The sequence below is a fragment of the Ochotona curzoniae genome, unplaced genomic scaffold (genome assembly GCF_017591425.1).
Source record: "Ochotona curzoniae isolate NIBS_2020 unplaced genomic scaffold, NIBS_Ocur_1.0 contig_523, whole genome shotgun sequence".
In the NCBI taxonomy this organism is placed as follows: domain Eukaryota; kingdom Metazoa; phylum Chordata; class Mammalia; order Lagomorpha; family Ochotonidae; genus Ochotona; species Ochotona curzoniae.
Window position 1 is genome coordinate 1 of NW_024466459.1, and position 15,339 is coordinate 15,339.

General features: G+C 47.2%; 1 protein-coding gene and 1 long non-coding RNA gene across 2 annotated transcripts; both read left to right on the forward strand.

Moving 5' to 3' along the window:
• Positions 1-3,139: 3,139 nt before the first annotated feature.
• LOC121162399 lies at positions 3,140-3,866 on the forward strand. The gene is made up of 2 exons (XR_005884787.1): positions 3,140-3,177; positions 3,605-3,866. It is a non-coding gene; the product is annotated as an uncharacterized LOC121162399 (long non-coding RNA).
• Positions 3,867-6,090: 2,224 nt separating this feature from the next.
• On the forward strand, positions 6,091-7,860 carry LOC121162357 (leucine-rich repeat-containing protein 37A-like). The gene has a single exon (XM_040989341.1). It carries the CDS (start codon positions 6,346-6,348, stop codon positions 7,858-7,860), a length of 1,515 nt encoding a protein of 504 aa, XP_040845275.1. The 5' UTR covers positions 6,091-6,345.
• Positions 7,861-15,339: the final 7,479 nt, after the last annotated feature.

Sequence of the window (15,339 nt, forward strand, 5' to 3'; positions counted from 1 at the left end):
GTGATTTCTCAATTATGTCACCTTTAGGGCTCATTTGTTCATTATAAAAATAATTACATGGCCTGGCACCGTGGCCTAGCAGCTAAAAAGTCCTTGCCTTGAACGCATTGGGATCCCATGTGGGCACTGGTTCTAATCCTGGCAGCTCCACTTCCCATCCAGCTCCCTGCTTGTGGTCTGGGAAAGCAGTCGAAGACGGCCCAAAGCTTTGAGACTCTGTACCCACATGGGAGACCCAGAAGAGGTTCCTGGTTCCTGGCTCCAGATCAATGCAGCACCGGCTGTTGCAGTCACTTGGGGAGTGAATCATCGGACAGAAGTTCTTCCTCTCTGTCTCTCCTCTTCTCTATATATCTGACTTTGTAACAAACATAAATATTTTTTTAAAAGATTTATTTTTATTATTTTTTATTGGAAAGGTGGATATACAGAGAGGAGAGACAGAGAGGAAGATCTTCCGTCCGATGGTTCACTCTCCAAGTGAGCCGCAACGGTCGATACTATGCCGATCCGAAGCCAGGAGCCTCTTCCGGGTCTCCCACATGGGTGCAGGGTCCCAAAGCTTTGGGCTGTCCTCGACTGCTTTCCCAGGCCAAAGGCAGGGAGCTGGAAGGGAAGCGGGGCTGCCGGGATTAGAACCAGCGCCCATATGGGATCCCCGGGCGTGCAAGGCGAGGACCTTAACCACTTGCGCCACTGCGCCGGGCCCAAACATAAATATTTTTTTTAAAATTACGGAATGCTATTGATAGCCAGCCTTTTATAGTTGCTGCAGAGAATGGAAGAGATAGAAATCCCCACTTCCTTTTTCTCATTGGAAGTAATATGTAGCATATATATTATGTTAGATGAGAGCAAATGTTTGGAGAAAAATGCTTTGAGGAAGGATAAAGGAACACAGAAAGGGAAAGAGGTTGCAGTGCTGCATAGGATTGTCAGGGAAGGCAGAGTCAAAATTATGTTCAAACAGATAAGTAGTCAACTGTGCAAGTATTTGAAGAAGACATTTGGAGCAGAAGAAATGGCAGGTGCAGAAACTTATATGACAGAGCGTGCCTGCAGTCCTCACAGCAAGCAAGCCAGTGGAGACAGCAGTGAGTAGGGATTCGGTTGGTGGGAGACCCACAGGGAAGTGACATGACCTGTCAAGATGTAGAGAAATAGGTTCAGTCGTGTGGTGGTTGTGGCGCTAGAGAGCATGAGAAGTGATTCTGGATTTACAAGGGTACTTGACAACGTTTGTTGATAAAGGCAATGGGAAGATAGGTTTATTTTGGTATAGAAAGTTTGAAATGATGCACGTTCTTTCACAGTACACATTCTCCGTGGTCATTTTGAAGATTGTTTGTATTTTGATGACAGAGCAAGTAGTATTTGCTGATGGGCTGGATGTATGGGTTGTAAAAGAGAGAAAAGGTTTTAATTTGAGCAGGTGAATGGAATGTGTTGCTCTCCACTACTTCGAGAAGATAGGAAAAAGTAGATGGGGGCAGGCAGAGTAAAAGGAAGAATTCCATTCATGTTACCATAAAGATACTGAGAGGCTGAGAATGGGACAGGCACAGCAGAGGGGAAAGGACATGGAGACCTCATTTTTAAAAAACAAATAGAATGTGGTTTATTCACAGAGTGAATTTTGTATAATCAAGGGACTGTGACACGGGACGTGGATGCCCTGTTGTACTCAGCTCATAGTATACTACCCGCCTTGGTTCTGTGTTTCTTTCACAGAAGTTTCTTCAATATCAACATTTTTTTTAAAGATTTATTTATTTATTGGAAAGTCAGATATACAGAGAGGAGGAGAGACAGAGGAAGATCTTCCATCCGATGATTCACTCCCCAAGTGTCCCGGAAGAGCCAATGAGAGGCAGAGGAGGGCTGAAGCTTTTCCCCGCCCTCACTAGGCTTGGTTGAACCGTTGGAGAGCTGCCGTTGGGGAGCTGCCGTTGGCACTGGTGCCCAGGGGCGTGGGGGGCACGAGGAGGTCGGGGTGATGGTAGGGAAGGAAAGGCGGCTACCACCGGGAGCCTGTGAGGAGCCTTCCCGGTCGGGGTCGGAGAATCGAGGGGCCCGCCGAGCGGGCTCCGTGAGGGCCCTGGAAGCGGCTGGGCTGGGGGAGCGGGGATGCATGTGGGGGTACTGGGAGCCCCCGGCCCGCGCCTCGCCGCTGGTCCGGGCCGCGGGTTATGGGGCCGAGTGGCCAGCGGGCCTGGCTGCCCGGTCGTGGGCCGGGGCCGGCGGCAGCGAGCGGAGCCCAGGACGCCAGGCCGAGGTGGGACGGACCGACGCCGAGGGGAAGGGAAGCGGCATCCCGCGGGCCGCCCCCTCCCAAAGCCCGCCGGGGTCGGGGCCACGGCCGCGGGCACCGCTGGACTGGAGCCCACTCCCCAGTCCACCCCTCGCCAGCCTGGGGCCTCGGGCCGGAGGGGTCTCCCCGCTGCGGGAAGGTGCGGAGTAGGTTTGGGACTCGGGTCCGAGGTGGGGGAGGGGTGAACTCGGGCTCTCCCCCTTTCTCTTCAGCAGCTGTCTTGGAGGTGGGGATTCGTTGGAGGGGCCTTGAAGCCCATCACAGACTTGGGTCCAGGGTCAGACTCCTCGCACCCCACGTCCGCCCACCCCCCCCAATCTGATGGGCGGGGAGGAAAGTGATGACAAGTCCCAAGTCTTTGGAGCCGGAGTGCAAAGGCATAGCAGGAACAAACCCACTCCAAGGAGTTTGATTTTTAAATTTATTATTTTTTAAATGATAGTGCTTTAGTTCTTTATCCCCCTCGCCACCTTTTCCTTTTTCTTTTAAAGGTAAGGGCAGTTATTTTTGTCCCTCCTCAGGTAAGCATGCATTTTAAGGGAAGCAGTAACTAGTTAAGCTGCTGACTTTCTGATACTCAGATCATTAAATTATATAAAGATTTATTTATTTTATTGGCAAGGCAGATGTGCAGAGAGGAAGATTTTCTGTCGGATGATTCACTTCCCAAGTGACAGCAACTGCTGGAGCTGAACCAATCCGAAGCCAGGAGCCAGGAGCTCTTCCGTGTCTCCCATGCAGGTGCAGAGTCCCAAGGCTTTAGACCATCCTCCAGTGCTTTTCCAGGCCACAAGCAGGGAGCTGGATGGGAAGCATAACAGCTGGTATATGAATCAGCACCCATATGGGATCCCGGTGCGTTCAAGGTGAGGACCTTAACCATTACGCTATCACGCAGGGCCCAGATCATTAAATTATGAAGTTATGTTTTCCTGTCAAGATTTATCCTGAGTCATGCCTAGTCTGCTTAATTATCTTGATGATTTCAGGACTTTAGATAAGAGTTCATCATCTTCTCTCCCTGCTGCACACATTTCCTTTCTCCTTTCCTTTTTTTCCTTCCATCATATGTATATACCATTTTTACTTGATACTGTGGAAACAATTTTCAAAATGGCAAGTTACCAGTCTCAGGTGGATGTGCTGTTGGGATGGATCCCATAGACTGTGACAGGGGACGTGGATGTCCTGTTGGGATGGGATCCTAGGGATTGTGAGGGGACAGGATCCCAGGGACTGTGACAGGGGACGTGGATGTACCACTACCTGCCATCGCTCTGTGTTTTTTTGCAGAAGTTTCTTCAATATCAACATTTTAAAGATCCTAGACTCAGATGGTCTTAAACCTAATTCCATCAAAGCAGGTGATACAGTAAGTTTGTATGTCATGCTTCTGAATTGGATCAATATTTGTGAAATGTAATTAATCATATATAAAATGTCTTTCACTGTTGCTCCTGTAGAAACATTTAATAAATGGAGAAGGTCAACATTCCCTCTTTTAAAAGATGAAATTCAGATGAAGTTAGAGAAGACATAAAACAAGTACTTGAGTATCTCTCTGACTTGACCTGAGGTTTTACTATCTGGGTAAGACTGTGTAATCAATCCCACACATGTTCACAATGGGGCAGGCCACAAAAAAGCTACAAAGAACTGAAAGAACTAGTTGCATATTAAATATATATATATATATTTACTGGCACTGAAAGGGACATACATTTTTCTTATCATGTTTAACTCTTTTGTGCCCCCACTAGTATTTCAGCATTTATTTTACATTAAAAATTTTTCATTTACTTGTATTTTGTTTGAGAGATAAGATAGTCATACACAGAGCAAGAGGGAAACACCCTTCCACTCATTGGTTCATTCATTCACCAAACGCCTCAACAGCCAGGTCTGGGCCAAGTCAAACTAGGGGTCCAAAACTCAGTGGAGGTTTCCTGCAGGGATGGCAGGAAGCCAAGTGCTGGATCCTCACCTGCGGCCTCCCAGGGTGTTCATTAACAGGAAGCTGGGATTGTTACAGGAGAGGAAGCTCGGAGGACCTTGTCTTCAAGCAAGGAAGTAATTTTTATTTCTGAAACTAGTCATATCAACACTCAACAGGTCAGAATGATCTCAAAACCGAGCAAAAGATTTGAACAGAAAGGACCAAAGAAGCACATGAGAAGATGTTCAATGTCATTAAAATGGCATTTCTCACTGAGAAAATGTAAAACAAAGTCAGAAAGACATAGCATTTCATAGCCTCTATGGATCATATTAAAATTTTTTCATATATACTTTTTATGCTTATAGGCTATTTATTTTGGTTTTAAGATTTTATTGATTTTTATTGGAAATTCAGATCTACAGAGAGAAGGAGAGACACAGAGAATGATCTTCCATCTACTGGATCACTCCCCAGGCGGCCTCAATGGCTGGAGCTAAGCCAATCTGAAGCCAGGAGCCATGAGCCTCTTCCAGGGTCCCAGGGCTTTGGGCCGTCCTCAACTGCTTTCCCAGGCCACTAGCAGGGAGCTGGATGGGTAGTGAAGCAGCCAGGATACAAAGCATTGCCTAAATGAGATGCTTTTATATGCAAGGCAAGAACTTTACCCACTAGACAATTGCCCCGGGCCTATAGATTATTATTTTGAAAAAGGTTTTGAGGGGGTGGAATTAGAACTCAGGAAGACTGGATGGAGGTCTTGATCTGTTTCCCTCTGTGTTTATCTATCTCTCAAAAATCAAATTGAAGCAAATAAAACTATGGGGGTGATTCATTTACCCCAGCAGTTAAAATGCTGGCTGAGATGCCCACTTCCCATGTTCAAGTGCCTGGTTTCAATGCCCAGCTCTGCTCCTGAATCTAGCTGCTTGCTAATGTAGACCCTTGGAGGTGGAAGTGAGAACTCGGGTAGTTGGGTTTCTACCACCTACACAGAAGACCTGGGTTGAGTTTGTGGCTCCCGGCTTAGCGGGGCCTTGTGTCAGCCACAGTGGGTGTGTGGAAACTGAGCCAATGAGTGGGAGCTCTCTCTTCCTCCCAAATAAGTAGTATTTTAAGTTTCAAAATGAAACCAATTTAGAAATCAGCATGTGCCAAACCACATGCTTGGCATTGGGAGGAAGATGAAGCCCTCACCCTGGAGGTTCTGTGCTAGGGGCTGTGCCAGACAATAAACAGTGTATGCCATATAGGAAGGGTCTGGAAAAAGTCAGTGGGTCCTCATCCACCAGAATTTTAAGAAACTTCTTAAACTTGCTGATTTAACACCGCAGGTGTCTTCTCTGAAAAGCGGTACTTTTTCAGGGTGGGATGGGGCAAGTGCTCCTAAGTCAATTTAAAGGGTGAATCATTTAAACTCTCTCCTCTACATTGCCTATTCATCCCAAATCCCTCCTACAAAAATCTTGGAGTCGTCCCTGATTTCATGGTAATTCCTACCAAATAGAGTGAGTGAATGATCAAACGTGGACAGAAAGGATACTGAGGCTCTAGAGGAAGTGGACACACTTAAGTAAGTAGCCATAAGAAGCATTCTGCCCCTTTCCTAGCTGGCTCTGGTGAGAGGAAGAGCATCTCTTGGATTTCAACTCAAGAGGAGGCAGAGTTCTGGCTACCAGATTCCGACTAGCCATTCTGAATACTCCAAGAAGCCAGGCCTTGTGACTTCCTTGGGAAGCTCTGCCTCCTTCCCCCAACTACAATGGTCTGCTAGTGTCCTGGGGCCACCTGGGCTTGTGATCCTCAGCCTGCCTTGCGGATAGAGGGGATCTGGTGAGAACAGCTGTCTTTCCTGCAGGAGAAGGGCAGCAGTGACTGTGAGAAAAAGGTGCCCAAGTTCAGAGCAGCAGAGACCAACAAAGGCTGTGTAATGAAGATGTCATCAGTAAAGGGCGGGGCAGAAGGCAAGGTTACTAAGGAACAGGTGCCAAGGGACTCTCATATGCTTCACACCTTTGAATAAGGTGGATTGCTTTTCCCTTGGTAGTTTGATCTACTGCTTACAAAAAACCCTGACCCCTCCCCGCCCGCTACCAAAATGAGCCTTTGGCTTATACTGCTGTTGCAGTTAGTACAGGCAACACCTCCTCAGGAGTGGGACCAGAACTTGGTCCAGCTGACTCCTGAGGCCTGGTCTACCCAATCTATGGGTAGACTAGATGAGTTGCTCAGTGCGCTGACAACTGAAACAGACCCCAGTGGCTTTGATGACCTGGGGTCTACAAATGTTCTAGATGACAATGTCGTCTATCCTGGTGGCTTCCCGATGGAATTAGAGGAACACCCAGGTGAGCTCCTGGAGCCCTTTGATGGGGCAGAACCATCTGAACTTCAGCCAGAGGACATACCTCAAAGCCCCGAGACTCTTGAGGAGGGCCAGCCTTCGTTGCTCCAAAAAGAAGGCCTAGCCCAGGTTCCACAGCCTCTCAAGGAGACTACACCTTCTCCAATGCTGCAGGGGTCTCCAATTCAGATCTCTGCTGCTGAAGAAGCTGTCCGGCAGCTTGTTCAAAACGAGATCAGTGTTCCACGTCCACCGCTGCAATCTACTTTGCCAAGCATCACAGGGAGGCCAGCGGATGTGATGCTCACAATTACGCTACAGCCAGGTGGTGAAGTTCAAAGTACTCTGGGCCAGCTGCAGGCCCCAGTTCAGCCTGCAGGGATCTCGCAAGGGGAATCCCCTCCCTCAATCCCACAAGAGGCTCCAGCTCAGACTCCAGGCCCTTCTGTAGACCTAGAGCCTTTCCCGAGTAATCAAGAGGAGTCTGCTCAGTATGCTGAGCCTTCAGTGGAGGTGGAACCTCTAGGCCAGCAGGTGGCCCCAATTCCTCCCGCTCCAGGCCCATCTGTGGGAACAGAATCTCTTCCAGGCCACCAGGTGACCCCAGTTCAGAGTGCACGTCCTTCTGTGGAGGTCACATCTCCTCCCACCCAGCTGGAACAGCCAACTCAGGATGCTGAGCCTTCGTTGGAGGCAGAACCTTCTCCAGGCCAGCAGGAACAGTTTGCTCAGCCATCCGAGTCCATTGGACCTGCTGAATCTCCTAAAGGCCATCCTGAGGAGGACACAGTTCAGCCTCCAGAGCACCAGGAGGAAATATTCGTAGCTTCAGCTCACCACCACTGGCAACAACACATGGACTTACCCAGTATGCCTGCTAAACCTGCATGTTTGCAGAGTACAATGCAAGCAGATACAGAAGATGGCTTGCCAATAAAGCACAATGCTGAAGCTCAGCCTGAGGCCCCAGCTGCGCCTCCAGAAGCTTTTGAAGAGGTTGAGTCTATTTCTTCGCCAGAAATACCTCAGGAAGAGGAACCCTCATCTGAGGAAATCAGACTGTCTCCAGCCCAGCAGGAAGCTCCAGCTCCGGTGTCAGAGACCGAAGAAGTGAAATCTCCACCTGCAGAGTCTCATGAGGCAACAGTTCCTCCTGAAGGTCAGTCTCCAACATTGCTGAGTGTGTCGGTTAACCCTGTAGAGACCATGACCGAGGCTATAACTTTCAAGCCAACAGGAAGTTGCAGCTCAGGCCTCGGGGAACAATGAGCTGGACCTGACACTCCTGAAAGGAGGTGACCACTCAACAGTTTCCACAAGTATGGATAAGTCAGTAGATCCTGAGGTCACCTTCACTTCACCTTCAGAGGTTGAGCCTTACCCAGCCTTACCTTCTGCAGCTGAGCCAGAGGCCATGGATGAGACTGCAGCTTCCCCTAAGGAGATAGAGCCTATCCCTACAGAATGGGAATCTCCAGCTGAACCCCTGGAGGCCCTTCCGATCACCCTTCCGTCTCCACCACGGCTGAAAGTGTCCGCTCAACATCCGGAAATGACTGTGGGTTCCAAAAGCCAACCCCAAGTATATTACCTGACTCCATCTCCTACTACAGAGGGTGTCATTTCTTCGGAGCCCCTAACCCAACCTCGAGAGCCACTTCAAGAATCTGTAGATGAGGAGGCAACGGTCCCCAAACCAGCTCAGGAACAGGCTCCGTATCTAATATTACCCAGGGTCACCTTTCAGCCTTTGAAGCTGCAGCTGACTATAACTCCAGGACCCAGTGTGGAGGCTGAACATTCTACAGCCCTGAAGACCACAACAACTCTGGACTCTGAGATTTCACATCCAGACCAGGTCCAGACTCACCATGCAGCCCTGCCCAAGGTCACAGTTGCACATTGGGACCTGGGAAATACCCCAACTCCAGAACTCAATATAGAGGTTGACCAGGCTCCAACCACTCAGGAGACCCCTGTGCAGCTTACAGAGCCATCTACAGAGGTGGGAGCTCAACCTCCAGTGTTGCAAGAGGTGGCCGTTCCAACGCCAGCTCCACCTCAACCTCCAGTGACACCCAGTGTCACAGATCAGACCTTGAACCTACCACCTACACCTACCAATGGTCCAGAACCCACTGCAGAGGCTGAGCATGCAACCGCCCTGAAAGAACCTACAGGAACGAGTCCAGATGCAATTCTGACTCAGCATCTAAACCCGAGTCCTGCTGTGGAGGTCGAACATTCTACAGCCCCGAGGAATGCCAAAACACCACCTCCAGGTGTCCCTGAGGTGACACTTCCACAGGCAGAGCTGGTTCAGGCGCAGCATCCAAACCTGACTGAAGTCACAGTTCAGGCGTTTGATATTCAGCTGGCTTTTCAATCCAGAATTGCGGAAGTTGAATCATCTCCAGCCCTGCAGAAGACCTCAGCTCAGCCTCCAGAGCCTCCATTGGAGGTTGTAGCTCCAATTCAGCATATAGTGCCAGTCAGTGTCACAGTTGAAGCTGTGAAGACAGAAATTTTCAAAATCCCAGAACCCACCACGTTGGCTGAACAGTCTACAGCCCTGGAGACTACATCAGCAGCACCTCCAAGGCATTCTGAGGTGCCACCTACATATACAGACCGGAGCCAGACTCAGCAAGTCACAGGCAATCCTCTCAATTTATCTACAGAGGTCAAGCCTACAACTATTTCGGTTACTCTAACTCGGCCACCAGAGCCAACTAGTGATATAGTAACTGTAGCAACATCAACCGGAGTCACGGGTCAGCCTTCAGATTCCCGAGTCACGGGTCTGCCTTCAGAGTTGGAGCCTATCAAAGCTCCAGTCCCTGCTCCAGAGGTTGGCCCTTCTAAAATCCTGAAGACTACAGCTCCACCTGCAGGGCAGTTTCCAACTTTGTATCCTGAAGTCAAGGCTGCTGAGTATGCTACCCGGCTAACTACTTTCATTGAGTCAAAAGAAAGCACCCCCAACAGCACGGACATCTGCAAGCTCTGTACCTGCAAAAATGGAATGCTGTCATGTACCAATCTCAGCCCGTGGCAGAAGCTCCACCAAGTGCCTGTGCCAGGATCCTTCAGTGCCCACAATGACACCTTCACCATCTTGTAAGAACTACCCTTCCTCAGAGTTCTCTAGATCTTGTCTGTCATGGTAGCCTTTTGCTCAGTACCTTGCTGGGCCTTCCTCCTGACTCAACCTGTATTTCCTGACTTCCTATTGTGACATTTTTCTTGTCGCCTTTCCTTCTCCTTCTCTTAAAAAAAAAAACTACTAGATTTACTGCAAAGGCAGAATTACAGCAAGAAGAGAGATCTAGAAAAAGTGATCTTACTTCTGCTGCTTTACTCCTCATATTGCCACAATGGCTGGGGCTGGGCCAGGCCAAAGGTAAGGAGCAAGAGCTTCTTCTGGGTCTCCTGTGTGGGTTCAGGGGCCCAAGCACTTGAGCCATTTTCCACTGTATTCCCAGGCACATTAGTGGGGAGCTGGATAGGAAGTGGAGAAGCTGGTCATCAAACCGGTACCCACATATGTATGGGATGCCAGCATCCTGACAGCCTGACCTGTTACCCTTGACTATTGGAATCAGCAAGGCTTAGTAGACAGCTTGTCTGCCAAGAACTGACTTACAAAGCAATGAAAGATATTAAATGAACAACCTTGAATATCAGCTACAGGGGTTTCAGAGTTATACTATGAGCTGCAGAAAACCCTGAAAGTTTTCAAGCAAGAGAGAGGTGATCAAAACAGAAAGATTATTTTTTTTTAAAGATTTATTATTATTATTTTTTATTGGAAAGGCGGATATACAGAGAGGAGAGACAGAGAGGAAGATCTTCCGTCCGATGATTCACTCCCCAAGTGAGCGCAACGGGCCGATGCTATGCTGATCCGAAGCCAGGAGCCTCTTCCGGGTCTCCCACACGGGTGCAGGGTCCCAAAGCTTTGGGCCGTCCTCGACTGCTTTCCCGGGCCACAGGCAGGGAGCTGGAAGGGAAGCGGGGCTGCCGGGATTAGAACCGGTGCCCATATGGGATCCCGGGCGTGCCTGGCAAGGACCTTAACCACTGCGCCACGGCGCCGGGCCCAACAGAAAGATTATTTTTAAAAATTTTAAAAGAAATTGATCATTGTCTTAATTTTTTTCTGTGCATTTACTCAAAAGGCAGAGAGACAGATTCAGAGAGAGAGTTTCCATTTGCTAGTTCATTCTCTAAATGCCTGAACAGCAGGCACTGGGTTGGTCAAAGTGGGCTAAGAACCCAACCCAGGTCTGCCATGAGGGTGGCAGGAGGGCAGCTATTGGAGCCAGCTCCACTACCTTCTGGGTGTGTGTGGGCAGAAAGCTGAAGTCAGTAACTGGAGCCGGGTAGGAGCCCAGGCACTCTGACGTGAGATGTGTTTTAGTTACTAGGCCAAATGCCTGTTTCAGAAATATGATTTTAGACACTATATGGAGAGTCATCTAGAGAGGAAAGCTTACTTCAGGGACATTAAAAAAAAAGACCTCTAGTAAAATCAAGGAATAAAATGAGAATGAGACCAAGTCACCAGCTCTGATAGGAATGAAAAGAAAGTCCCTGAGATGAAAAAGGCCGGATGGACCTAGAAACTGATCAAAGGCTGGTGGGTGGATGTATGCACAGAAGAAAAAATATGACTGCAAGCTTTGTCCTGGGTGCTGGTGAGAGTGAGTTGCCTCACAGGTGCAGACAGCAATCAGAAAGGAGAGGCAATCTGAGGGAGGTGTGTTCAGTTTTAATACTTTATGTTGGTGAACATAGAGCAAAGCCTTCTGGTTGAATGGGAATGTCCACCAGGCAGAACACGCAGGTACAACCGTGTTGTACATAAGCCATGCAGGTGCACTGCTGATGATGGAGTGAAGACAGAAGCACAGGTAAAGACTCAAAGTTACCCAGACTTGAAACTTACAGTATTTAAGATTGCTTTGGAATGTGGATGATTCATGGGTACATTCTTACTCTGCCAAAGGATCATGGAACAAAGAGAAAAATATCAGAATCTACACCCCCACACCCTTTATCATCCTATCCTCTCTACTCCACTATCCATAAGTCACTCCCATCTCCGTGAGGATATGTGTCCCTCCTTCCAGTTTCTCTCCCTTGCACTTTTCCCTGAGGGAGGTGATGTTTTGCTCCTGGCTCAATCATTTGATTTTTCCATCCCTCACCATGGCTATGGCCAGTGACCCATTCGTGTCAACGCATTAGTCCATCTGATTTTGCATTGTCCATGTCCATTCACGTAGGTAGAATAATTGCAGTAGAAGGTACTTGGCCAAAGTGTTAGAATTACTGTACGTTGGAGTTTCTTTATTCTTATTTGCTGCTGAAGATAAATTGATCCATTGTTCTCAGCTGAATTATTTTCTTACTGATTTGCAAAAGGACCAGTTTAGACACCCAGGGCATTTTGGAGGCAGTATGTCCCTCAAATGCAACTGATTGGCATTATCTATCAAAGAGATTGCACAAAGAGGAAGTTAAGCTTCTGAAGTGACACCTCAATGTTTGTGCCAGGACCCCATGTTCTTCTTTCTTAATTGTGCCTGCCATCAGGTGAAGCTCTAGAAACTAGAAAGCTGGTAGTAATATCCATATTCAATATCCCCATGAAGTTGCTACGAGTGTTTTCCTTGTTCTGTTCATTGTGTTCCTATCTATTCAAGGATATGAACTGTGCTTCTTTACAGAAATTTCCAAGGGAACGCTATATCCTACATTGACAAAAATGTATGGAAAGCATATCGCTGGGCTGAGACTTTGTGAGTATATTCTCTCTAAATATGGATACAAAAACAAAGTAACTGCATCTTAAACTCTTTGGTCCAGTATTAGAGGTCAGAATGTCTTGGAAAAGGTATTTACCCCTTCATGTTAACAAATCAACCTCTACTTATTACAGTTCTAAAACACAGTATTTGCAATGAGACCACTGAAGTTTATTTTTCATCTTGTAAGTAATACATGATTATATTATTTTTTATTTAAGATTTCTTTGCTTTTGTTGGACAAATTATTCTTACAAAGAGGAGAGACAGAAAGATTCTGTATCTGTTGGCTCACTTTCCAAGTGGCCTCCACAGGCAGAGCTGAGCCGAGGTGAAGCCAGGAGCCAAGAGCCTCTGCTGGCTCTCTCTTCTGGGTTCAGGGTCCTAAGGCTTTAGGCCATCTTCTACTGCTCTTCCAGGCCCTAAGGTAGGGAGTTGGATGGAAAGTGGAGCAGCCGGGACGTGCACTGGTGCCCACATTGGATCCCAGCTCTTGCAAGATGAGGATTTAGCCATTGAGCTTTCATGCTGGGCTCCATGATTATGTTCTTAAGAGACTAAAAACTGATACAGTAAAAATCTTCTTGTAGTGTAACATTCCATCCCTGAAGTAAGCTGCTGTGACTGTGATATACATCGCTTCAGACCTTCTCTTATGTTTTTCTGCACATCATTTAGACACAGGAAAACTAGTGTGATATGTGGGCTTTTTTTTTTTTTTTAAGATGTAATTGTTTTACTTGAAACTCATTAGAGTTACAGAGAAAGGGAGAAAGATCTAACTTGCATTTAAGTGGCACCCTACTGAGGGTTCCTCCACATCAGAGTTATTCCTGAATAAAAATTGTTGTTATTCTTCATTTTGATCCAGGATTCTCAGTGAAAATTATTTGACTGAATTACATAAGGATTCATTTGAAGGCTTGCTATTCCTGCAGCACTTGTAAGTTGGTTAAGCACATTTATTTCTGAGATTTTAGTTGTTTTCTATCAAATGAATAAGGTGTTTCAATAATCTCTAAAGTTTCTTCTAGTATTAAAATAACAATTCTGTAAGTATGTATAGGGTCTCATGCATTGAATCCATACTATTCATTTTGTATTCTTCAAGCATAATAGCTGGGTATTTGGAGGGGTTGGTCAGGGGGAGGAATGCCAAGGATTTGGCCATCTTCCACTGCCTTTCCAGGCATATAGCAGGAATGTAGATGGAAAGTGGAGCAGTGAACTCAAACCAGGGCCCAACTGGGATGTTGGCATGGCAGGGCTGTTTTACCTACTATATACCACAATGGGCTCCAAATGCCATGCATCTTTATTAGGCCGATTATTGCTATTCTTAGGAAATAGATTCTTCTTTCCAATTTATACAGCTGAAGGACAGTGGGTAGAAACAGCCTCATCTGACACTAACAATAATCCTTTGAATGACCAAGCTCTCTAGGCCTGAAGGGGACAATTGCTTCCATCTTTTTCTTCTGGACTCCCAAACCTTATAGACCTGATCTGGAGAAAAACAGAAGAGATAATAACTGTCCAGTACAACAGGCCCTTCCTTGCTTTTAGTGGGAAGTCCTTTGCAAGCTAGTTATTCTCTGTCGGCATCTATATTGTCATCCCTTTTTAAAATGCCATCATTTTTCATAACTGAAAGAGAATGCTAAGCACTTAGTCTAGTTTGAGGCTCTAAAATGTGTAAGGCAGGCTTCCTACCCTCCTAGGAGCTGCAAGATCGCTTGCAGGGGAAACACGCACAGAAATCAAACATGATCCAGCAAACAGGTCGATGACAACACACTGCAGAGGGTCAGTGGAGTAATGCAACCACATTCCTTAAACACTAGTGATTTAGAAAAAAAAAATTAAAAGAAAAAAAAACTAGTAACTTGTTCCTCCTTCCGTTCACTCACTCCTTAGCTATTCCTTTATTTCCTAAGTATCTGAGTTTGCTTTGTTTCCATGAGCCAGGTGGAAACATGGTAAGCAGTGCGCATGAACAAGGCCAAGTCCATGCTTTCAAGGTGTTTATGCTTTGAAGGAAGGGGAGAGGCAAGGGTAACAATGTGAAAAAGAAAAGGGCACAGACATGATGTGCAAATTGCTTCTGGAGAACAGAACAGGGAAAAGAGACTCCAAGTTGGATCAGGGGGCTGTAGCGAGAGTGATATTGGTTAAACAGGGCATCATTGGAAGGACACTGTGTAGAGCCACTGGGCATCATTGGGAGGACAGTGTGGGGCGATACCCTCAGACCGCAGAAGGAAAGTGAGAGAAGGGCAAAACATGGGAGAGTGTCTGAGGAACGCCATGAGTACCTGTGGAGTCCACGGAGGAAAGCCGTAAGGAGTGTGGGGCCACAGCCTCCAGGGCTTTGACTGTCATGCAAAAGTCACCAGCCAGGAGAGCCACGTGTTCCTGGCAGCGCTCTGAAGCAAAACCGAGCCTGCATCAACGTCATCCAGGGGCTTGCAGAACTAGGTTCTGTCTCTACCACCCCAGCCCTGCCGAGTTCCTGATTGAGTTCTAGATCCAGGCCGAGAATTTGCATCTTCGGTGCCTAAGTGAAGCCAGTGTTTGAGAACCACTTCTGGAGAGTTCCAGAAGAGAGACTAGAGATGGAGACAGCCACAGTGGGCAGTTGGCAGCCATGCGGGTGAAAAGTGAGGCAAGCTGGGATCCATGTTACTATGGTCACAAGTGAGTGTTTTCCAACAAGAATCCAGTTCATGCTGTTTTCTGTTCTGCTGCCACTGCGCAGCTGAAACAAATCTGCTTTTACGCAATGTCAAGACGACGTGAAATCAGAAAAGAATTCCTACTAAGGATAATATAATTCTGAATTAATTCAAAATGATGAGTTCATCTGAGGAGTAGCTTCCCTTCAAATGATTTGAAAGGTTCTCTGGTTTATTCTGGAACTGAACTAGTTCCAAAA

Excerpts from the sequence above, each read along its gene's own strand:
- LOC121162357 (XM_040989341.1), top strand. The coding sequence starts at position 6,346 with ATGAGCCTTTGGCTTATACTGCTGTTGCAGTTAGTACAGGCAACACCT.